Genomic DNA, 26,268 nt, shown 5'->3' with positions numbered 1-26,268 from the left:
AATATTAGCTTCACATTTGTAAGTTCATTTGTCTTTTTCAGAATCAAAATGAATTTTTGCATACGCCTCACTTTGCCTCCCTTGACCCATATTTCTGTTTTCCTATAGTGCTTCTTTTGTGTATATATAGCACTTGCGACTGAAAGACAAGTTCAGCGGCTGATTTCTGTATTAAGCTCTAATATACGAATAAATGTTTAAAAAAACACATATTTTAAAACATTTCATATTAAAATCTCTTATTACTACGTTTTAACAACGGAATATAATCAACATGAACTCTTTAACTCCGCATTATAATCTGATCTAGTGAGATACAGTTAAGTTATACTTTTCAAAAGATTGTTTTGATACTATTTATGCAATTTAATGAATTAAAACAAAATACCGATAAAAAATGCAGTTTTTAAAACAAAATTTATTAAAGATCCAAACTTGTCCTTTCTACACGATCTTTGCAGCCGGCATGGACAATACAAGGTCCAGTCTCCAACTGACGATCATTGTGGATAGCGACTAATTTATAGGTAAAGCATACATACAGGTGTAAATAAATAGAGTTACTCGTGACACATACAATAATTAATTTAAAGGATTAATAAGGATTTATATTTAGTTCAATTACAGGTGACTTCTTAATGTCCAGCTATGAGGTCTAATTAGAAAAAATTAGCACTTAATCAAGAAACATTATGTCACTCGAAATATAAGTATTTTTCACACGGTGACAATATAGTGAATACATGACACATATTTACGTGTAGCTTTATTCATAACACAATAGTTAATTCAACTACTAGGTACACAGTTTTACCTGACCTTACATTGTAGGTTCATAAAACTTGTTAAAAAATGTAATGACAATATTATATCTAATCAAGAGTTTGATAAGTGTTGTCTCCCTTAGCTACATTTGGTGTCAGAGTTTGATAAGTGTTGTCTCCCTTAGCTACATTTGGTGTCAGAGTTTGATAAGAGTTGTCTCCCTTAGCTACATTTGGTGTCAGAGTTTGATACGTGTTGTCCCCTACAGATAATACACTGAGTTCCTGGTACTGAGAGGCGCCGTCATTGGTTACACTCTGATTTTCACTTGATGAAGAACTCCGACAACAGAACTGCTTTGATTTCTTCCTAGTTTTTATATGAATAAAAACTTTAAAAAATATGATGCCAAAAAAACAAACAAATAAACAGAAATACAAAAATACGCATTCAAAGGTTTAAAAAACATTACTAGATTTTGGTGTGCCTAATACAAAGGGAAATAAATCTAATCAAATAAATAAATTTGACCATTACCTAATCAAACTTGCGCTGATGAGAATAACGTTGACAATAAGAGATGTTGTAAATGCAGCAATCAATGCCATTGAGATCAGTGTAATTGATTTTGTATCACTTGTCTGAAGGTTATCTGTGTCTTAAAATTAAAAGAAATAAAGATTTCAATGGACACACAATATTTTCACTAATTAATAACTTATACACGTTAAGAAAGTACCATACTTTGATCACAGTTATGTCCCTCCGTGCACCCATACACACAATTCCCGTTAAATCTGTCACATGTTTTGTTGACACAGTGACTACTGCATGGATGCTTACAATTCTCTCCATAGGATTCATTGCATTCTGAAATTAAATCTCATTACACTTTAATTTCAATTTTTACCCTTAACATAATTTTTAAACTATATAATGTGTGGACACGATTGTTTATTTATATAATTTAAACTACCAATAAATGCTTTGTTTTTATTGATGTATCAATTAAAGGACTATGTGCGGTTTTATGCATTTTTGCCCCCAAAATCAAAATTTTAGAAAGAGCTTTAAAAATAAGGTGAAAGATAGTTAAAATCATATTAGAAATAAAGGTGTAAAAGATTATCACCACAGTGACCTCATAATGTAGAAATGACGTCATTAAGATTGCGTTATTTTGATAAAATAATTTTTTGTAGCTAGATATGGGTGTTTTCCGATGGTTTTTCGACTAAGAAACATCGAGCGCAGGCTTGCTCAAGTACCATATTTTAGTATAATGTGTATAACTTTGTGAAGAAAAACATATATTAAAATCGCATTTGAGCAGACCTGCGCTCTATACTTCCTAATGCAAAATATATAGCAAAAATGAGAATATTTTCATTTGTTTGCAAATTTGCGGGATTTGGGCCATTTAGGTGACGTCACAGATACACAGCGAATGAGCAATGATGACTAAAATCATTATTAAAGTTATAGGCATCCTCTATAAATGATTTGTGAAGATTTTATTTTCATATGATACTATTTAAAAATTGGTTGAAATTGGAGGCAGATATTTGACCATACCACACCTAGTCCTTTGCAAAACGAGAAATACAAAATATTAATTCGACGCAATTTTCATCTTTGCAATAGAATTATTTTTAATAATATCTGCAAATGCAATAATTGTATGTTAAGTCAGTTCTATCTAAATTATGATACTTGTAAGGGTAAAATAAGCAAGTAATTGATTAAAAGCAGAAAATGGTTTAGATTATTCTAATTAAAAATGTTATTTCACAAATTCATGGCTTTAAAATTGAGACACATTTGACTAATGTGATAAAAGTTGAAACAAATGTATCTAGCTGTTTTTATATATATAATTAATGTTCATTTCACAAATGTGAAGGTAAGGAGGACTTTTAAAAAGCGTGCGATATAATCGTCGCAATTTCATAATAATAGCATGATTTGACGATGAGCAATTATGAAAGAAGGTAGCATTAACACACAAATTTCATTGATAATTAAAAATGTAAATTTTGCATTTCCTTTTGCAAAGGTTGCCGAGGAAAATATTGCTCCACAATATATGGGAAAGTTTTACACACATACCTCTAGTACATCTTGGACCCGTCCATCCTGCCTTACAACTACACAGTCCGTCTGTGTGTCGACATGTCTGACAGGTAAAGGGACAAACATGAGAACAGTTCCCGCCGTAATAGCCGACAATGCACGCTGTACGAAAAGGCCAATTTATAGTTCGATAAGTACGTGTAGAACAATTGCAAAAATAAACAAAATATAAAACACTCAAAATGCTAAACCATCTAGATAAAAACTCCATATCTCACAGTTGTTACAGTGTGTTCCTTCATACCCGTCATTACAACCATTAGAACACTCTCCACTGACGTGGTCACATGGTTCATTCCTTATACAATGACCACTACAAGTATTGCTGCATCCTATTCCAAAATATCCGGGTGGACATTCTAGGTCATATTTAAGAGATGAAAGTATTTAAAGAAGCATGCGTTATAATCATCGTAAATTCAAAGAATTGGCATAATTAATTTGTCGATAAAAAAATTGTGAAAAGTTGTAACATAAACTAGACAAAGAACTAAGGATTGTATTATGTATTTTTGGCCTCTAAAGTTAAACCCTTTAAAGACCTTAAAAGATAAGGTGGAAGATAGTTGAAATCAATTCGAAAATAGTTTGTTAAATATTATCACCACAAGGGCGTCATAATGTAGAACTGACGTCATGGAGATTGCCTTATTTAGATAAATTGATGATTTATAGCAAAATGTTGGTGTTTTTCGTTGGTTCTAAGACTGGGCGACATCCAACACAATCTTCCTCAAGTACTATTTTTTAGTATGATTTGCATAATTATATGAAAAATAAATATGTTAAAATCGTACTTGAGCAAACCTGTGCTCTATACTTTCGAATGCAGCATATAAATGAAAATTGACAATATTATTATATATTTTAAAAATTGTAGGAATTTGGTCATATCTGTGACATCATAAATAAAAAGCAAATAAGCAATGATGACCGAAAGTGAAATCAAGTTTAAAGTGTTAGACATCCTCTGTACAATGATAAATAAAGATGCGATTTTTACATGACACTTTTTAAACATTGGTTATATTTGACCATACCAAACATACTCCATTCATTGATATCTAAAACAAACGAAACTTAGCTTTTCTTTGTACAAAGGTTACCGGGGTAAACAATGTTCCATAAAAAGTTAACACACTTACCTTTAGTACATCTTGGACCCGTCCATCCTGCCTTACAAGTACACATTCCGTCTGTGTGTCGGCATGTCTGACAGGTAAAGGGACAAACATAAGAACAGTTCCTGCCGTAATACCCGACAATGCACGCTGTACGAAAAGACCAGTTGATAGTTGGATAAGTACGTGTAGAAAAATTTCAAAAATTAAAACAGACACTTTTAATGCTACAACATCTAGATAAAAAAATTCATATCTCACAGCTGTTACAGTGTGTTCCTTCAAACCCATCCTGACAACCATTAGAACACTCTCCACTGACGTGGTCACATGGTTCATTCCTTATACAATGACCACTACAAGTATTGCTGCATCCCATTCCAAAATATCCGGGTGGACACTCTAAGTAAGTAAGCAAGATATAAGTTAGTATATTTTTGATTCATTAGTTTGTACAAGAGTAAGTGGTAATATAAAGCTGGTGTATAGTTCAGTTGAAAATTTGATACTGTATAAAAATCGAGATTATCCGACACTTAAATGTCTTCACGACAATAATTTAATTAGACCTTTGCTTCTACATTTTGTATTTAATAGACTCCTACTATTAGCGTGACCGTACTTTTGCTACAGTTACTGTTGGTGTAACCGGGGTTACATACTCCTTCACAATTACCAGTCTGCTTATTACATGGATAATTATTTAGACAGTGACATCTGTTGATACAGTCAATATCATCGGTGCCGTTATCACAATCTAAATGCGTATATATAGAAACAATATACTTATACATCTATTATTTCTCGTTCTATAAAATATATTTATAATTTTATCGTTAGTGCACACTTTCAGCTTTCCAAATGTAAGTCAGGTATAACAAGTATAACCTATGTACCAGGGGACATTTGAAATAAATATTAGAACAATATAACGTTTGTAAACATTGTAGTATTTTTATCAATTTATGTATACCTAAACATGATTTTCAAATGAAAAGAAAATGACATGTTGACTTATCACTTTTATCACACATGTATCCTGTCCATGCAGCATCGCATCCTGGGTCACACCCTCCAGTCACGTGATTACAGGTAGCGTTGTCTCTACAATGTCCTACACACTGCTGACTACAATTCATACCGTACCATCCTTCTCTACATTCTTATAAAAAATGATTTTTGTAGTTATTTTAAAAAGGAGAAATCAATGTTAATTAAAAAAAGAAGTATCGAAGTTATGTGTTCATTGATGACACTGTAACGGACCCTGATCAATGACCCTAAGTGTTGTCCTTCCGATCCATTTCAATGCTTTAATTGGATTTACTCATATGAAAACGTGAATAAAACAACCATACTTCATATTATTTAAAAAGTACCCTGTAATGGGGCATAAATTGGATAATTTAAATATATTTACTAAATTGGTTCAATTGAAGGTCATAGATATTGCATCTCACATCGTTAATTATTAAGTTTGGAAATAGAAACTAATGTATCAAAAAACAATGTTCACAATGGAAACTTTCTACTAGTATAACATGACTTTCCCGTCAGAAAACAATCTTACTTGTATTACATGTCGTTCCCATCCATCCAGGCTGACAACCATAACACGTTCCATTCTGAATATGACACATATTACCCTTACAGTGGGTTGGACATTGGATATCACAGTCACTGCCGTAAACACCAGACTCGTTACAGCCTATTATTGAATATCAATATACATGAAGAATTATGGTAATAAAGATAAGTTTTTTGACAGATATCATTTTTTTAGTTATTTAAGATTGGGTTAATAACGATACTTTATAAAGGAGAAAACAGTACACAACTTTAATTTATTTTTAATTGAAACTAGACAACATTTGAGATGGTAACTACAGTACCGATCAGACCCAACCTAACACGAGAGTAAACCCCAACTAAACCCCCGGTTTACTTTCTGCGTTTACTTTGGGTCTACTTTTTGAAAATTTGGGTTAACATGGGGTTTACTTTGGGTTTACTCAAGAATTGCTTTTGGAGTCAACTTTTCGCACTGAAGTGTGATGCAGACCTGTTATTTAACTTATCATCCTATTGCCTGTGCTTCCAGCCCCTTGTATATTCCGAATACACATGTAGCGTCTGCTTTCAGGTTATACTTCTGATCGGGGTTTACTCTGTGTCCACTCTGGGTTTACTTGAGTTTACTCTGGGTTTACTCTGGGTCCACTCTAGTAAACCCAGAGTTAACCCAGAAAGTAAACCCAGGGTTAAGTTGGGGTTTACTCTCTGTTAGATTGGGTCTGATCGGTACTGTGTCTCAAAGGACCCCGCTTAAGTAATGGAAAATTGGATGAAAAACGTTTCAGAGAATTTTTTTTTTACCTTGCCCTATAACTTAGAAATTTTCCAGCTGGTATAAAAGTTTTTATTCAATCTTATTACCCCTTACATACCGGCGTTTTGTTCAACCTGAGCAAGATTGAGCAATGGAAAAAATTCTAGTCTAAAACTGATTATAAAATCACTGAACACTTCTGTTAACGTGAATTTTACATGAACCAAGACGACCTTGACACTTGACCTACAAACTTAATTCAAAGTCACTGCATAACCTTTGATAGTAAACACTTTGTAAGTGAGGAAATAGCCAGATTGGACCAAAGGGAGAAAAGATATGCTCCAGACATGAATTTTTCATATAATTCTGCTTTGACCTTCATATTTGACCTTGAAACTTGGTTCAAGGTCACTGCACACCTTTTATCAAAAGTATGAACCAAATAGGGTTAAGTAAAGAATATAAATGCTCCGAAAAACAAATTTTTGCGTGATCAAATATGACCTTAGCCTTTGACCTACAAACGTTATTCAAGATCACTGCACACCTTTTGTCGATAGGTAATTTATGAGTGAAGTTTGATCCAGATGAAGGGGAGATAAAATGCTCTGGACAAGGATTTTTCATATTATTCTGCCATTACCTTGACCGTGGCTCTAGAAACATGGTTCAAGGTAACTGTACATCCATTACCCAAGGGCACTCTGTTGATGAAGAATAAGCCAGATTGGCTCAAGAGATCTCGGATGGACAGACAAACGGATGGACGGACGGACTGCTCAATATACGGCGCCCTTCCTGCGGGACTCTTATTATTAAACTATGTATATATGTCTAAAATTACTGTGCATTCAGTTAAAATTTGTAACAAAAAATAGGGCATGAATTTTTTTAGTTTAGGTTTATGTAAGAGTAGTGTCCGTATCCGGGTTTTCCTATCATACAATACGTAAATAGAAAAAAAACCCAATCACTGTAACGATTTATATATTAGAGACGTGGTTAAATACTTTACCATTTACAATGACCTCGCACAGCTCCGTAAAAACGTTATCGAGTTCATATTTCTCAGGGTAGGTAACCTCACGACGTCTTTCGTTGTAATAGATGACGTACCGTCCAAACATAATACAGGTGGAGGTAAAGTTTAAGGGTGGTAACTGAGATCCGTCCTTGTAACACAGAGATGAGCTCTTTATATCAACAGTGCTTGATACATCAATGTTTGACACATACAGTGAAAATCCAGCTAAACGACTGCGCTGTCGGGCCTCTATATTTGAAAAAAAATAACAAACTGTCAACTATCTCTAAAATCCATAAAAATATACAATTTCAAAGCAGAGCATCGCGGACATATAAAAAAATAGAGGTAAGATCAGGTGCCTAGGAGGAGTTAGTATTCTCTGCTGACCAGTCACAGCCGCTGTGTGCTCATTGTCGTAATCAGGGAAAAAACGGAAAAGACCATAGACGACGAGATGATTAATTATGGTCCAACAACGACCCAGTGGAAGATTGTATTTGCTGACAAGGTCGTTGAATAGACCACAGAACTTACGAAAAGATGAATTCAAACGATACTGTTGATTGTCCTGTTTTATCAACTTGTTTGTCAGTAGCTTGCTTCGCCTTAGAAACTGTTCATATGAAGAACACGCCCTTGTGTATCGAATTAACTGAGTATTTTTTCGACTACAATTTATATTGAATAAACAACTGTTGATATCAAAAAGCTTAGATTTTAATTTGTCATGGGGATAGGAAGTACAAAGCGTTGAAAAATCGTACGTTTTGATGCTATTGATTTTGGTATGATTTTGTGATCTCAAAGTTTTTAATAATTTTTTAGAGCTTTTTAATATATATATATATATATATATATATATATATATATATATATATATATATATATATATATAAAATAGTGCAATAGTTTTTTAATATAACATATATATTTAAGTTATACAAGAAGGGTCTGGTGTATTTATCAACATTTAGTTCAGTTAAATAGCGATAATTTTCCTTTTTATATTGTATCAAAAATTACTTTTTGAGAACAAAACAGGATCAAACAATAAACAACTATATCACAAACCGTAACCGTCGTAGTGTTTAAACAGGATATTGATGCTGTGAATTCTATACACTCTTCTAAGATCCACTTTCCACCACACTGCAGCTATTAAACTGTGAACACCAATGTCGTATGTCTTCATGCACGTCGCTGAATTTCCATCAACTCCGTATTTTGCATCGTCAAGCAAGTTTGAGTAGGTATGTGATTGGGTTGCCATCTTCTTTAAGGATATATTATCTGTAAAAATCGAATAAAGATAAGAAAATTCGATTGCAAATTCTGGAACATTAGATTAAGCTTAAGAACACTACTTGATCTTTTTTTTCAAATTGAATTAAAGAAAGGGTTATGCTGGTACAATAATGAGTGAAGATCGAATACCTATAAAGGTTCTAGGCATTTGAGGCAAAAAATCATCCGGTTCTATAGTTTATAATGACCAATTACGTAAAAAACTACAGACATTGACAATCACCTAAGGTAGCAAGGGACAGTTTCGAATAAAGTACCCGTCAATATTTTTGTAAAATTGAGAGTTGCTGTACTTGAAGGCTTATGAGTGTTGCTAAAATTCATGAAATGATTTTTAATGATTATCATTAGTTAGAGGGATGTCTCTTGTTGAAATTGATATGCAATATGTAGGCCCCTTATGTTAGGTACATGAGAATCAGAAGTAAAATGCGAAACCTGCGGCTATGACTGTTGTGCTGACTTTACACAGTGAAATTGCAAGTTACAGACGGGAGGTAAAATAACACGAAAAGTAGGTGGATGGGACATTGAAAACTATACACCGGTAAGTTTGTGACATGTGATAGTGCAACATGCACGCGGTACGGAAGGTCAACCCTCTGCAGGGAATTAGCTGGGGGAGGTCTAAAAAGCTGAAAAATCATGAAAAATTAGCAAAATATGAAAGGGTCAAAATCTCATAAAAACCAGTATGTAGAGAATTTTACAGGTTTTGATTAGTAATTTTCTTCAGAAATTGGTGATTGGCCTTATAAAGAGTGAATTAAAGGTATTTGTGCTGAATGGGAACTGAGGAAATTCTAGTTACAGAGTTCCGAAGACATGCATCCCTTGGCTACAATGAATTGTATCAAAAAAACTGTCCCCTGCCACCTTCAAGACTATATGGTATTTTCATATTTCTCCTTTGAGTGTAATTTTGAGTGGATTTTGTACCATAAGTAATACATTTTGTGAAAATGAATGATTTTCTTGGCTATAGATGTCATGACATGATTTATTAGCTAAAATATTCAAGGGGAGTAACTCCCTCTTAAATGTGTAGAATGACCACCACTAGAGTAAATTGGCTTAGAGAGTAGGCATTTCCTATCCTGATCACAATTAATAGGCTTAAGTTAATCACTGAGATAAGAATAAATACTTTAAAACAGTTTTTATCAATTAAATCATTAAATTTATGAATTTGCAGCCATTTTGCTGTCTGATTTTATGAAATAACATTAATCCACCTGACTTATATCACCCAATTTTTTTAAAACAGCATATTTTTATTTCAAATGAACTTTACGTGTAGACAAATGCAGTTATCAAAGTATACAATATGTCAAAAAACTCAAGTTTTTGCTCCTTCCTATCAAATAATGGTATTTTAGATGTATTTACAGAATTGAAAAAGCCACCCCTTCTTTCCAATGGACTCCATTACCATTACATGTAGGATATGTAAATGTACATTTGACCTTGAAATAACATCTGCTATGATAATTACTCTTGAAATGAACAAGAAACAACATATTTTTACCCTTTTATTGTATATATGCATCAAAAATGTAGAAAAACATGTAAAATTTGAACATTTTTGATGGAATTCTCATCCGCCCCCAGGTACCCGGGTGTGTTTGAATTTCATTTTAATGAAATGCACACATCACACTTGTAGGTCGTACTAATTTAGCAAAGTTAAAAGGAGACTAGAAAGCAGACTATATAAGATATCCACTAAATATGATTATAGGCTTAGTTTTTCATGAAAACTAGAAATCACATGTAGGGCGACATGACTTTTTGTGAATAAAAATGCTACAAATCATCCATTTACCTAAAAGAACATCAATTTTAAATATCAGTGATGGTTGTTTTCAATTATGTGTAAGAAATGACTCAAGGAAACTGCCACAAGTTTCATAATATTGGGTTAAAGTGTTCAACCTAATGCTTCATGTGAAAATCAAAAGATAGGGGGAGGGTATACATGTAAAGGGATTTCTAAGTGATGTGATGCTTTTATCATGATAATATCAAGCAGATGTATGTAGTATTGAATAAGGTTTCCTATTTAAGGAGATTGAACAACAGTTGACCTCTAAAAGATAAGGTAAAGATGCTTTATTTATGGAGAGCCCTGTGAATCTGTGCTAAATAGAGGAAAGTGGAAATGGTGGGTTCACTTAAATGGCCATATTTTTCTTAAACCTCAATGGAATTGGCAAAACGTGGTGTACTTTTTTTCAGAATAGCATAAGCTTTTTAATTTTAAGACAAGATGACTTTTCAGAGAATGTTAGTGTATATTAAAGGTAGCAAGGGACAGTTTCGAATAAAGTACCCGTCAATATTTTTGTAAAATTGAGAGTTGCTGTACTTGAAGGCTTATGAGTGTTGCTAAAATTCATGAAATGATTTTTAATGATTATCATTAGTTAGAGGGATGTCTCTTGTTGAAATTGATATGCAATATGTAGGCCCCTTATGTAAGGTACATGAGAATCAGAAGTAAAATGCGAAACCTGCGGCTATGACTGTTGTGCTGACTTTACACAGTGAAATTGCAAGTTACAGACGGGAGGTAAAATAACACGAAAAGTAGGTGGATGGGACATTGAAAACTATACACCGGTAAGTTTGTGACATGTGATAGTGCAACATGCACGCGGTACGGAAGGTCAACCCTCTGCAGGGAATTAGCTGGGGGAGGTCTAAAAAGCTGAAAAATCATGAAAAATTAGCAAAATATGAAAGGGTCAAAATCTCATAAAAACCAGTATGTAGAGAATTTTACAGGTTTTGATTAGTAATTTTCTTCAGAAATTGGTGATTGGCCTTATAAAGAGTGAATTAAAGGTATTTGTGCTGAATGGGAACTGAGGAAATTCTAGTTACAGAGTTCCGAAGACATGCATCCCTTGGCTACAATGAATTGTATCAAAAAAACTGTCCCCTGCCACCTAAGTATTAAATCCTTAATGTAAAGTTGTTAACGAACGATCAACGGAATTCCCCAGTGACCAAAAGCTTTTATTAACATAGAACTACTTGTCCATTCTAAAAGGGGCAATGATATTAGATTCTCGACTCTGCAACTGCACTTGTTCGAAAATATATCAATAATTAAGATGAAATATTGATAATTTGAAAAGTATAAGTCTGTATTTCTAAAATAAAGACCTATATTATTAAAATTACATGTAATAGCTTTACAAAAAGCTTGCCTGACTAAACAAATTTATTCAGTGGAAGCAGGTATGTTTCAATTATATCTTACAAGACATGAATTTAAATTTTTCGCTGCTGATCATAAATTTTAGTGCATGTACATGTATATCACCTAACCTTAATTATTTTAATAAATTTCCAACCATAGGAAATAGGAAAGGATATTCACGAACATAGTGTTTTTGAAAGTGTGTGGGGGCAGCTTTATCTTAAACATCTTGACAAGCAGTAAATAAAAGGGCGAATTCTCAAAATCATGAAGAAAAGACCCTAATTGTAACTTCAATTGAATTACATTCCTTGTTTTTCAGTTACATTTATTACATTCTCCGATAAAAGTGGAGGGGGCAAATCCAAGATGTTTCCATTTATTACATATGTAAAGTTAAGAAAAGTGTATGCTGCTAAAAAGGGGAAGCAGTCCCCCACTCCCCATCCCCAATTGTTTATCAATGATTTCTAAAAACCACATTTAATTATTACCCCAGCGACTCAGGCGTTCTTAAATGCTTTAATATATTATCTAATAAAAAAAAAGGTGTCTCCAGAAACTAAACAGAAGGAACGTAAGAGATCTTTTTCTTGAATAATGTAATGATCTGACGATTAAATATTTTAAAAAACTCTTTGAAAGGTCCACTTTCCATGATTGTTACAGATGGCCAATACATCGACCAGGTTCTTCATCTTCATAATTTGACATATTTTGTCCAACACCAAAATATTATTTCTAGCTTGACAATGTGCGGAAATAGACGCAAAGTTTAAGTAAGATTTTCTGGGACTAAATAATGTAAGAATCATGCCTAAGCAAGCTATGAGTTAGAGTTATATAAATCATATTGAACACTTAGATGAAGTCAATTTTTCATTAATAATGGTAAACCAAGGCCAACAACTGCGGATGAAATTGCAGTATTCTTACGTCAAGTTTGGTAAGACATCCCAATTTCATTAATTAAACACCTGATTTATGCACAGAAGGTGTACCAAAGTAATCAAAGTTACTAAAATCACACCCCTTTTTCAGTTAAAAAATGATGGGTACGGAATCATTAACAAGTGCCACTTGTTTGTTAAAGACAGTTTGTACTCAAATAAACGCTGGTCAATGTGGCTTATATCAGTGCTGCATGTACCTTACACACAAATATGGATTCCACGTTCTTTTCTTTTAATGTAATGCCACCTTTGAACAGTTAGGTTTATGATAAAGAAAAGTGTACATATCTGTATATAAGACTTTTTGGTAATAAGTACCACATATCCTACTAAGTTGACAACAGGTATATGAGGAATACTGTAATTTCGCGTATATGACAAAAAAGTAACGGAGATTAAAATAAAATTCGGAGTAGTTTACAAGCATCAATTAACATACCATATGAAAATGCTACAGACAATCCTATAAGACAGAGTACCAAGCTTTTAAAGTCCATTGTCCAGAACATTAAGTAAAAGCCCAACTTGCTTGAGGGAAGATGAACTAATATCTTAAGAAATAAATGACCTCTCACATTAACATATATTCCTTAGATGTGCGTTTGATAAAGTGTTAACAATCAAAAGTGAGTCACTACGGCGTGAAATAATTAGTACGACTTTTGTATACCATTTTGTCAATATTAGACTAAAAATATGTTGTTTGTTGGCAGACCATATTTGCTTTGTTATCTCTCTCAATTACGACGTTATGCGAATGGACAAAATGGGGGTTGAGAAGGAAGACATACTTTTATTTTTTCCCCGTATGAACCATACTTACGTTCAGTAAGTATACGTAAAAAAAGAATTTAAACTAGACCTATTAGAAACTTGAACAAGCAAAAAAAGTATGGTTATATTATGTCTATATCATGCTATGCCTACTTTGCAAAAAAAGTAAGGGGGCCTAGCTCCCCCCCCCCCCCCCCCAGTTCCTGTGACATGAGAGCTAAATCACATGTAATTTCATTCCTATAATATCTATGTATAAATACATATTATGCAATTAAATGAATAATTAAAAAAAAACTGACCAATGTATTTGTTATCAGACCAGTACATATGGATATCTGCTGATTGGTTTATCCCCATAAGAATCCATAGGCCAAAGTATGCCCTGACTTCAGTTTCATCTGTTGGAACCCAGTCAGGGTCGGACTGGCCTGTACTTTCCGCCGTCTGTGCTGCATATTTGTTGGTTTCTTAAGCTATCTTCCTGAATTTGGCTGATGGCAGCATAAGCTCGATGTAACAGTACACGTGATCTTTGAGATCTAGAGTACGTGATATTTGAGATCTAGAGTATGACAGGGGCCACGATCTTCTACAAACTCCGCTATTTCCATATCATGAAGGTCCTTAGACCAGAAATCGTCACCAATGTCGCTCAACTGACTGCCCATTGTGCATGATTGATGATTGATTGTGTCAATGTCCGCGCTTTCGTCCATTGCGTCGATAAAATTTCGCGCTGTTTACTTGAAAGTCATAGCAACCAGGCCAAGGGAGCTAATTCATTCGGACAACGCGCTTATTGTAAATGATGTGGATTTGATAAACAAATTTGATATCATTTTTTTTTTAAACATTGGAAATAATAAAGACACGTTTGAAATAAACATTTTTGCAGAACCATTTATTTCATTGCAAAACCTCCAAATCAAAAATAAAATTGATGTACGTGTTTATTCTGCAATTCAGTGAGTATTGACTTACCCTACAATTCATATACTTTAATGAATTGTCATACAAAGTCATACACTGAATATCGTCTTCGTTTTATTTTTACTTGATAAAAAGATCCAGATCGTTTATTTTTCCTCTAGCTTTTTTTTGGAAAAAAAAAACAACTTCAGTTGATTTGAAACAGGTGCGCGTCATGGAATAATGTCGCGCTTTGTTCTCGCAGGCACGGTCTGACTCTAAGCAATTTATTGTGAATTTTAGTACAGAATTTTAGTAAAGAATTTTAGATTAAATATTTAATTTTAACATCAAATACTTTTAGATTTAAAAAATATTATGACAACTACTGGATTAATTTGCGTAATTGTCAATATAATATAAGATACATACATACACAACGTGTATATGTCAACCTGAAAATGGCGTCATTTGTTTTATGTCGAAATGCTTGTATGGACATATGTAGCAAAAATTTCAAGCTTTTAAATTTTGATAAAACATTTTTATCAGTGGTGTTTTAAACAAAAGTTCGACCGACGGAAGTTAGCACAGAATCAGTCGACGCAGAGCGAGTTTTTGAGATTTCTGTACGAAAATGCGATATGCACACCAAGTTTTCGGTAATTTCTAGAAGTCGTACAAAGAATGATAAAAGTAAAAAAGTGTTAGTTTCTATTCTATTTTCAAAAAATACAAACTGTTTTGCTATAAAAAAGTTATTAACAATACATCATTGTCTATTATCAGTTACCAAAAGGCGTCTATGGGCGTTAAAGGGTTAAGTCAACATCTGTGAGATAAATAACGTGACAGTGTTTATATTGTAAGCTTAGGACAAGGTAACACCAAACTAATTTTGCCAAGATGTCAGGCAACAGGGCAAGAAGATGAGGTCCAATGCAATTCGTGTTATAACTGGGGTGCACGCAGTGTGCTTATTTTATGACTTTGTGTGTCCAAAACACTCTAAAATTTAACTGGGTGCTTTTCCACAAGCTGTTGTGTGTTTCCATAATTTTACTATAACTTTAATTTGTAATTGGAATTTAGGGGATTTCCGTACGTTACACTGCTTTCCACAATAAGCACTGTATTTGATAGAAATTCAATGGATTCATGGATTCTGACAATAATTTTTATAAGTATCTGGAAAATGCGATGTAAATATGGTTTTTTTTATATATTTGAGACTCTCGATACCGTATCTAAAATATTTCCTTCTAGATTTATGAAATGTTTTTGTTTTCGCTTTCAGTCTACTTACAGTTCAACTTCAGGTAAAATAATAATCGACAAATGTGTTGTGAATGACTATCATGCCTTTAAAATCCGTCCCTTTACATCTACTCCACCCGTTTACTTGTTGATCGAGAATATTCAAAGATGTCTTTGCATGTTTGGAATAGACTACCCATTGAAAAAGTTTCCCCTACATGTTCATAATAATATTACAGATGAAAAGCGCCAGTTGAAAGTAATTGACATAGCAGGGCTACCCATCAGATATGTACCATAGGTTTTTCGTCACATTTTGGATAATGGCGGAAAAATATATGCTGAAGTGACATCACAGGCAGTACCAAGTTTTCATCCATACCCAGAACCCAATAAGGAAGAGGATGGTGTTGTTCTTCCCTGGAAGTACATACTTGCAAATATAGATGCTGATAATTTGTTAAATGAACTGAAACAAATGGAACTTTATTGTATGTGAATCATGATTAAATATGAAAATAAATTAATTCGACCCCCTACAGTTTGCATCAGAGCCTTGAAATAATTGATCATAATATTTGTCTGGATTTTTATTTCTTAATCTGTTTATCTTCTATAAAAAAAACATGAAAGGATATTCATGTAACTCATGAAACTATATTGATTAAATATAAATTACATGGAATGACTTAAACGTAATTGATTTTTTAAAAACATGTACATTGGTGTATCATATTTATCAACTAGTCATATTTTAAAATGAATTAAATGTTATTTTTTTCTCACTAATTGTTGGGTGCAAGATAATGAACAGCTTATCCATAATTTTTATTTTAGCCTTTCTATTGTTTAAAAGCCATATTAAAACGTAAAAGGGTATTTTGACACCGACCGTAACAAAAATAATATTAAGCTTTTTGTCACGTGATAGGCTAATGGAGCAAATGATCCGCTAAATTAGAAAACACCGCTCAATGAGATATATATATATATATATATATATATATATATATATATATATATATATATATATATATATATATATATATATATATATATATATATAAGAAATAAAGTACGAGTTTTCGTGAATGTTGCAGAATAACCTCCGAGGATGAGAAATGTTGTTTTAAAATATACAAGCCGGGGTATTATTGGCAATGCGTTCATTTTTCTTATTTTGGAATACCTATGTAATGTGTAACTTCCGCCGCCAAATTGCTAGGTCAGGGAAGCTACATACGGGGCACGGCAGCCAGTCCTCCCAATTAAGTAATTGCAGGGTGCACTCTTTGCATGCTGGACGCTGTCTGTACTGCCCGCATACATAATGATTAAGCCTCTAAATACACGGGACATCTATTTAAAAGTGGGCTTCTTGCCCAGATACCAACTTGGAATGATCTCTGGTCCAGGTGGGCGATTTAGTACATCGTTACGTAATGATAAAGTTTCCTGATGTACCAGGACAGGCGGGAATTGGTACACACACACTCTCTCTCCATAAAGTGGTTCAGGCGTTTCCGTCGCCAATCTTGCTGACGACAACGAGACTTTGTCGCCAAAACAAGCTAGTTCACCAGTTTCTGAAAACCGCATCCAATCTCTCATCGTTTTCTCTAAGCCATGATGGAAAGATATGTACCCATAGACTTGTTAAGTCATTTCGAACAAAATCTTCTCTTAAACGTCATCATAGAGAGGTAAGTGAAAGTTTTCAATGTCATATTTTGGGTTTCAGAAGTGAATATGGTGTCATACCAGCTTGTTATGTCTTAAAAGAGGTAATAAGTTATTAAGAGGCAGTCTACGATAGAACCATGCAAAATCAAAGTTTTATAATGAAGGGTGTATATTAATTTTCATAGTTTATCTGGATATATCTAAAGTATATTGTCTATTTTATCAAATTTTCATGGTTAAATTTATCTGCACCACTGAAATCCCCCAGATAAGACCATTTCTATTTTTAGCTCATTATTCATAATAAATTTCATGCATGAATAAGGCTAATTTCATAGAGTCATTTAAGTATTAAATAGAGTTTAATCATACATGGAGTCAGATTCACATAACATCTGATACAAATACCTTTGATTTGGTGCACACATATTTTTTAATTCATTCGTTGATTTTAAGCTAGATGATCAAATATTATAATAAGATAGGTAATGTCCAAAACACACTACTTCTCTTAGTAGGATATAAAACCTCAAGAAACGTTTTAAATTTAGAGTTTCTTGGTTCAAACAATAGAATTATCCATAAAAAAAAATATTTGAATGGGAATTTGGTTGCAAATAAATATTAAGCTTATATTCCGGTGTTTAAATTCGGGATTTTTACAAATTAAATTATCTCCCTTTGTGGAACTCTCGTGTAAAGAAGATAAAGAAGAATGATTGGAGAAAGCCGATGTCAACAAAATGGATGGTTTGAAATGTAGTTTTGGTGAAAATTGTAAAGAGAAAGCAGATAATATACTTTAAGATTGTAAGAAAAACACTTCAGCACACTTGAGATTTTTTAAATGTACCTCTGAGTCAGATTTTGTACAAATACCAGAATCATCGTGCTGGTGTGCATGGGTTGAGGCTGTCAATTTTCAGCGGGCGTACATGTGCTAAACACAGGCAGGAATATGGAATTCAGTGGAAAGGGAAAAGGAGAAAATGCTGTCATTCACTACATAAACAAGCTCAATCTGGCATAATCGCGAGTGGAATTACATTCATTCAAAGCCGAGAGATATGGATGAAGCTGAGCACACATTTTCCAACTGGTTCTGGTAAAAAAAAAATTGCCTTTACCCAATGACATAATTCTTAACAAACCAAAAATATTTATATAACAGTACTCTTATGTGTACCAGTAAATATTGCAAGGACAAACTACATGTATGTATGCATAAAATAAATGCACATCAATATCAGATTAAAACTGCCCCCTCCCAATTTGATTAGATATCTATGGAAAAGATATACAGTTCAGTTTTTATAGTGGTATAGTGTTCTAAACTTAAAATTTACTTGTTGAAATACTCATACAAATTTGAAAACCTATTTTTATTATTCAAGGAATGAATTAGTGCTTTTATAAACCCATGCTTGATCTCAATTTCCTTACCTGTTGTCACTGATAAATTATTGTTTTGATTATGAACAAAAACTCCGTTAAATGAACCAACGTTTACGGGGAAATTAATGCATAATGGACACATCAGAATGATCAGATGTTTGGAATTTTACCATTAATAGGTGTTCGCAGAAAATGCATTGAGAGAAAACTGTGTCAAGATTAATACAGATCTGAAGGAGGAGTTGAAAGGTGTGTTTTTTACACAATTGATTGACTGAATTATTATGATGTATTCAACTCATAAAACTTTGTTGTACATTACATATGAAACAGAAAATATAAATACAAAGGAGTTGAGGAGTACTACATGTAAGAACAAATGTTGTCCAAAGATATTTAGGTGGCAGGGGACAGTTTTTTTGATACAATTCATTGTAGCCAAGGGATGCATGTCTTCGGAACTCTGTAACTAGAATTTCCTCAGTTCCCATTCAGCACAAACACCTTTAATTCACTCTTTATAAGGCCAATCACCCATTTCTGAAGAAAATTATTAGTCAAAACCTATAAAATCCTCTACATACTGGTTTTTATGAGATTTTGACCCTTTCATATTTTGCTAATTTTTCATGATTTTTCAGCTTTTTAGACCTCCCCCAGCTAATTCCCTGCAGAGGGTTGACCTTCCGTACCGCGTGCATGTTGCACTATCACATGTCAGAAACTTACCGGTGTATAGTTTACAATGTCCCATCCACCTACTTTTCGTGTTATTTTACCTCCCGTCTGTAACTTGCAATTTCACTGTGTAAAGTCAGCACACCAGTCATAGCCGCAGGTTTCGAATTTTACTACTGATTCTCATGTACCTAACATAAGGGGCCTACATATTGCATATCAATTTCAACAACAGACACCCCTCTAACTAATGATAATCATTAAAAATCATTTCATGAATTTTAGCAACACTCATAAGCCTTCAAGTACAGCAACTCTCAATTTTACAAAAATATTGACGGGTACTTTATTCGAAACTGTCCCTTGCTACCTTTAACATACACTAACATTCTTTGAAAAGTCATCTTGTCTTAAAGTTAAAAGGCTTATGCTATTCTGAGAAAAATGGACCCTGATATATCTTTTTCGAACCCAAGAGGTATAACAGTGAAAAAATATTACATGATGTACAAGATGATTAATGACGCATACTTGGCAATATTTACATTCCACGTATATTTTGCATGTAAAGCTACTGCAGATATAGCACCATAACACAGAAAGGGTACTAAAAGGTTAATTGACGAGTTTTAATTGTGACGTCACAAATGTTGAACGCTGATAAATACAACGTCACAAGCGAAAATCAAAGATCACGCTTGTGGCTGTTACAGTGGCTCTTCCATTAATTTAAACTTACCCATAGGATAGTACAGTAATTTTGATGTATAACTCGCATTTGCGTACAAGGCAAGATGTAAAAAATGTAAATATATGCATTAAATCCTTATTTTTTGAAAGATATAGTCTCATAAGTGCAACGGTGTGTGCAAACAAATTTTCATAACGCGCTAACGCGCGTTATTCAATTTGTATGCACACACCGTTGCAGTTATGGGACTATATCTTTCAAAAAATAAGGATTCAATACTTAATTATTATCATAGATTATCATAGATATTCCAAATATGAATTTTTTGACCCTTTTCTTTTTTGCCGCATGGGTGGTATATATGTTTCTGGAACTGTATGGTTGAATTTCAGTTTTACAGTTCAATGAGTTTAAATGTGATTCAGGCACAAGGACAATGCAAAATGTAGATAAAAGTCACTGTGATCATCTTAGGGATCGAGGTCATTCAAAGATTGGCTGCCACTTGAAATGATTATCATATGTAAATTTTACAATGCATAATTTTTTCTGAAATGTCATATAGTTGTTATTAAAGCTGTCAATGCTTTACATGTGTATTATAGTGGTACATATATGTGTGTATCCAACAGCTGAGTTTAGTCTAATACTTTGAATACATATATTATAAAGCTGCTTGGTCCGATTTTATATAAAATTTTATGCACGCTTTTAAACGATGGCTATGTTTAGGATATGTATAATAATAGACATTGCAGTAGTTTTACCCGTCCAATACATATGGGATAAAAGTGTGAAAATACGTACAAAATTTGCTAACAAAACAAACGACATTAAAAGGTACCGCGTTATTTCGCCTCATGTTAAATTTCACCCCTGACGACGAGACGGATCTGGTTGTATTACGACTTTGACATCGCTTTAAATAAAGGTCGAAATGATCAGACAAATTACAAATAAACATGTGTACGTTTTGTTCGTTAATATTTCCAAAGTCTGCTATCTTTACCATCGATGCATAGCATGTGGGTTGAATAACCCCAATCATTCGGGGGAAGAAACCAAGCGGTTTCCTTTTGTAAACATTCCCGTGATGCATTTTGGTTTGTTTTTTCGTTTGCCCAAAGAGAAATTATTTTTATTTACTTTGAATATTTCTAACTTTGAAAGGAGACTGATTCTGCTGGTGTAAATAGGAGAAAGCCCATAACTTTCTAAGATAAATGATTTGTATGGAAAAAATGTTGATAATGTATTTACCAAAAAATCGGACCAAGCAGCTTTAATGAATATACCGGTATATATTTATTTTCAGATTTTGATCTTCTGTCATCTCAGAAAACTGTGGGGTCTGATCAGTCCAAAGATGAAAGAACAGAGCATGAAATCTTAAATGAAGCTGTAAAATTATTGTCATATGGAAAGTACTCCCCTGTAAAATCACAGCCATCTATGAATCTTGATCAACTTCAGTATTCAAAGAGAATTGTGATGCATGCATGAATTCATATTATTACATTTTCATGTTAAATACTACTCGAAAACCATTGTCAACCTCCGCTTCGCGTCGGTTGACAATGGTGTCCTTGGGGTGTCAATTTCAACTGTTACCCTCCCAAACAGGCACTATTTATATAATGTTAGTCCTCTAATAGCACTACATGTGTATGAGTTGATGACGTAAGTCTTCTAATAGCGCTTCAGGTATAAATTGATTATTTTAGGCCATTAATAGACAAACATGTATCAATTGAGGATGTAAGCTAGATAATAGCACTTCATTAATGATTTGATGATAAGAGTTGTCTAACATCACTTGTATGAATTGATGATGTTATTTGGCCAAAAGTGCTACATGTATGAATGTTGGCTAGTAGCTCTACATGTATGAATTAATGTAATTGATGTTAGTTATAATAGTGCTACATGTATGAATTGATAATTTTATTTGTCTAATAGTGCTACAAGAAGGAATTGATGATGTAAGATTGCTAAAAACATTACATAATTAATATATGAATTGGTGTTGTCTGTTCTATAATAGCATTTTGTGTACGAATGATGATGTTAGTCCTCTATTAGCACTACACATATATGAATTGATAATGTTTTTGTACTAATAGCGCTACAGGTATGAATTGATTGTTATTTGGCCAATAGCGCTACGTGTATCAATTGAGGAAGTAAACTTTATGAATGATTTGATGATAAAAGTTGACTTATAGCACTAGTGTGAATTGATGGTGTTACCTGGCTAGCCAATTGTGGTATACGTTTGAATTGATGATGTTCTTTGACTAGTAGCGCCACATGTATGAATTGATGAGGTTACATGTATTTGGCTAACAGGGCTACATGAATTAATGATGTTATTTGGCCAATAGTGAAACATGTACATACATGAATTAATGATCATTGTTGTCTTAAATTGCTACATGTTTAAATTGATGATGTTATTTGGCAAATAGTGATTCATGTATGAATTGATGTTGTTTGGTTATCAGTGCTATATGTATGAATCAATAATGTTATTTAGCTTTTAGTGCAACATGTATGAATGATGATAATAGTTGTTCAATAGCACTACATGTATGAATTTATGATTTTATTTGACTAAAAGATAAGTGCTACATGTGTGAATTGTTGGTGTTTGGTTATTAGTGCTACATGTAAAAATTGATGGTAATACATGTATTTGTCTAACAGTGTTAAATGTATGAATTGAAAATAGATGTCTTATACGGCTACATGTATAAATTAATGATTTTATTTGACTAATAGCACTACATGTATGAATTGATGTTGTTATTTGGCCAAAAGTGATACATGTATTAATTGATAATAGTTGTCCACTATTGCTACATGTATAAATTGATGATTTTACTTGACTAATAGCACTACATGTATTATTGATGATGTTATTTGGCTAATAGGGATACATGTATTAATTGATGATGATAACTTTCTAAATTTAAATTAATTGCACATCTCTGTCTTTTTTTCGTATGTAACTGAATAATGAATATTTCAATTCACTGATTTTGTATCTTTTTTCTGAAATTAAAATTCTCTTTCCGATGTATTCATTGTAGGTTGAAATTTGGTTGTATTGCATATTTTATTTCATAGCTTTGTAAACAATGGCTTTTCATATTTCATGAAAATAACTGCAATAATTTGGTCTTTGCTTTTTGCTCCATTTGAAGCAAAGGCTCATTACAAGTATTTTTTATAAATGAGTGTTACATGTAGGCTTTTCAGGATTTTTTTTTCATATCAGGTGGTTATATGTACATTTTGAAGTTTATAACTAACAAATAATCCATGAATATTAAACAGGTTATTTATTAAGTTAAAGATTGTTATTTGCTGTGTTCTTCTCAGATATCATCTTAACAATATACTTATGTTGTAAACTCTGCTCGAAAATACAAATGTATATGATAAAAAAAATGTTTGATATGTACATTCATTTAAATTTGAATACATGTAACATGAAATCCATTGTTATTGTATTTTAACAGTTTTATGTCAAAGCGGATGCTTATATAAATTGAGGTGCTGTGGGACATAATTCGATTTTAATATGGATTAATGTACATTGTGATTGAAATACTTTCACCGGTTTAAAATTTTCAAATTTTACAATATTTAACCAAAACAGAGCTTTTAAAAATATTTGGAGAGGTAAAAATTGTAAAAACCCAGAGCGGGAGTCAAACTCATGCCTTACAGATTCGTAGTACACCCTCTAACCCACTGCGCGTCGCTGTTAGGTGACAAACTTAATGGTCCAAGTTTCCTTTCAATTGCAGCCACCCCCCCCCCCCCCCGCCCCTCGACTGAGGGCAATTCATAGTAATTCTGTGTGTTTAATTTTTAAGACTACTTAATTCTCCATTACTACTTGTTTTATTTGGCAAGGAAAATCTAAATAATTATGTAATAGCATTTTTCTTACCCTAGATAAAAGTGCACCATGTCCACCCCAACCCCCTCCCAAATCCACCCACCCCCCAAAATTTCCACTGAATTTCATTTGCAACCAAATTCCCTCAACCAGATTAAAGACAAATAAAGACCATATAAGCTGACAAAGTATTATATTAATTGATGCGTTTCTTGGGCAGTTATGCCAGTTTTAGTGCAAATAGGTCAATTTTGGTAAAATTTCAGTATTTTCATGAAGTTAAGGCCCACATATCTTTGTGTATTGTGTTTAGAAATTTAAATTCCTTATTATTCAGAATACCTATGGGTTTCCACAATGTGAAGAAACGGGTTTCATTCAATTGCAGTGTGTAATATTTCCAGTAAACTAAAAAGAATTGTATGCTGTCTAATTTTTCAAAAGTTCTATAAATAGAACAAGGGGAAAACCCAAGTGCCATCCGTTTCCATAGTTACTGATGTAATGTAATAAAAATCATTCTCATTATAATCAAGTTAGGTTATCATGAATATCTGTGCCAAGTCTCATGAAATTTCGATATACTTCCATTGATAGCCATTTGCATGGTTCTATGGTAGACTGCCTCTTAAGTTATTATGTATATAAAGGTTCACCAGTAATTTGTGCATTTTTAGATAATGAAAAAGCGTTTGACAGAATTTGGCATAATGGCCTCCTATATAAATTATAGAATCCTAATATTCGCCCAGGGATATGGCAAATTATAAAATACCGGTGTAATGCCAGCAAATGTTTTGTCATTTTGTTGTGCAAACTCCAACTTGTTTAAAATTTTACAAGGTGTAGAACAACGAAGATTCCTAAGTGCTTTTATGTTTCTTGTTTATATTAATGATTTGTTATCTGAAATTTTCCAAAATGGTAATGGTCCTGTTTTGGGTGATATACACATACAAGGTATTTTACTTGCGGATGATACTGCTTTAATGACCAACTCGCCAAGATTTTTACAATATTTACTTAATCAAGTAGAAATATATGCATATACTTGGGGACTTCTTTACAATCCAAGTAAAAGTGTCTTTATTGTTTTTAACAAAACACAAATATGTTCTGTTTCCTATAGTATTACATTACTTGGTAGTAAAATTTCTCAGTCTAATAACACTGTTTATTGTGGCTGCCTTCTACAAGCAAATGTGAAAACTGACACGCTTACCAAACGAGTGTGCAAAGCTGCAAGATCAAAAATCAACTCATTATACTCTATTAGTGTTAATAACTACGACATCCATCCAGTTGTGTCTGCCCAAATATGGAAACGGGTTGTGCTACCCTCCGCCCTCTATTCTTGTGAAATATGGTCGTCACTGACACTCACTGAGATGCAACTCCTAGAGTATGTACAAAGTCACTTCTCCAGAATCATTCAAGGATTTTCCAAATTTTCTCCGTCGCTCTCCAGTATCTAGAAATTTTGGACTGTGGACCATGCAAGGCTACATTGATAAATGCCGCTTATTGTTTTCAGGCAGACTACACCGATCAGACCAAAACTCTTTACAAAATCGGATTTATAGGTTTATTTCTGATGGTCATGTAACTGAAAAACATTTTGCAACAAAGAACCTGTTACGAACAGCTAAGAAATATAAGCTCTTCGATGTGATTTTTAATGACTGTTATATTGTTTTTAACAAAAAGGAATATTCAAAATTGGTTATCAAAACAATTACGGCAGAGGAAGAAAAACAATGGCATGGCTCTCTCTGTGTTTACCATGAACTCTCTTTTTTTTAGTAGAATATAAATTTGAGCCCTAATCAGCTTTGTCAGATGACTAAAGAGGATACTTCAAAACGATTGTTGATCAACTTTTTAGTACAAATTTTATCAATGAAAACTATATGTAAAACTTGTCCTTTATGTTATAAGGATACAAATAGCAATAATATGCACCTTGTTGTTAGCTGTTATTACCTTTTAGAAGACAGAGAAAGTATGCTTGAACACATTTTAGAATTTCTTGATGTCAACGACTATTTATTGTTTGAAAATCAAGATCCAGAATTACAGTTTTTATTTCAATGTGTCAATGGTACAAGTTTTGAGAATATATCG

The 26,268-nt window shown here is 33.1% G+C and overlaps 1 protein-coding gene and 1 long non-coding RNA gene across 2 annotated transcripts; one reads left to right on the top strand and one right to left on the bottom strand.

The window, feature by feature from the left end:
* Window positions 1-433: 433 nt before the first annotated feature.
* LOC117687493 (multiple epidermal growth factor-like domains protein 10) lies at window positions 434-13,407 on the bottom strand. The gene is made up of 12 exons (XM_066081786.1): window positions 13,284-13,407; window positions 8,450-8,668; window positions 7,367-7,624; window positions 5,590-5,727; window positions 5,041-5,181; window positions 4,642-4,776; window positions 4,281-4,421; window positions 4,044-4,169; window positions 2,875-3,257; window positions 1,510-1,635; window positions 1,303-1,423; window positions 434-1,134 (listed from the first exon to the last, which is right to left on the bottom strand). Exons 1-9 carry the CDS (start codon window positions 13,351-13,353, stop codon window positions 3,076-3,078), a joined length of 1,410 nt encoding a protein of 469 aa, XP_065937858.1. The 5' UTR covers window positions 13,354-13,407; the 3' UTR covers window positions 434-1,134; window positions 1,303-1,423; window positions 1,510-1,635; window positions 2,875-3,075.
* Window positions 13,408-17,647: 4,240 nt separating this feature from the next.
* On the top strand, window positions 17,648-22,126 carry LOC136274588 (uncharacterized). Its single transcript, XR_010713026.1, has 3 exons — window positions 17,648-18,575; window positions 19,045-19,114; window positions 21,550-22,126. It is a non-coding gene; the product is annotated as an uncharacterized lncRNA (long non-coding RNA).
* The last annotated feature ends 4,142 nt before the right edge of the window (window positions 22,127-26,268 follow it).

Source organism: Magallana gigas, chromosome 1 (assembly GCF_963853765.1).
Source record: "Magallana gigas chromosome 1, xbMagGiga1.1, whole genome shotgun sequence".
Classification (NCBI taxonomy): domain Eukaryota; kingdom Metazoa; phylum Mollusca; class Bivalvia; order Ostreida; family Ostreidae; genus Magallana; species Magallana gigas.
This window is presented reverse-complemented; position numbering and strand designations above follow the sequence as displayed.

Excerpts from the sequence above, each read along its gene's own strand:
- LOC117687493 (XM_066081786.1), bottom strand. The coding sequence starts at position 13,353 with ATGTTCTGGACAATGGACTTTAAAAGCTTGGTACTCTGTCTTATAGGA. Across the intron at positions 7,625-8,449 it reads TAAACACTACGACGGTTACG|AGGCCCGACAGCGCAGTCGT; the intron begins GTTTGTGATATA and ends TTTCAAATATAG. Across the intron at positions 5,728-7,366 it reads GTGCGAGGTCATTGTAAATG|GCTGTAACGAGTCTGGTGTT; the intron begins GTAAAGTATTTA and ends ATTCAATAATAG.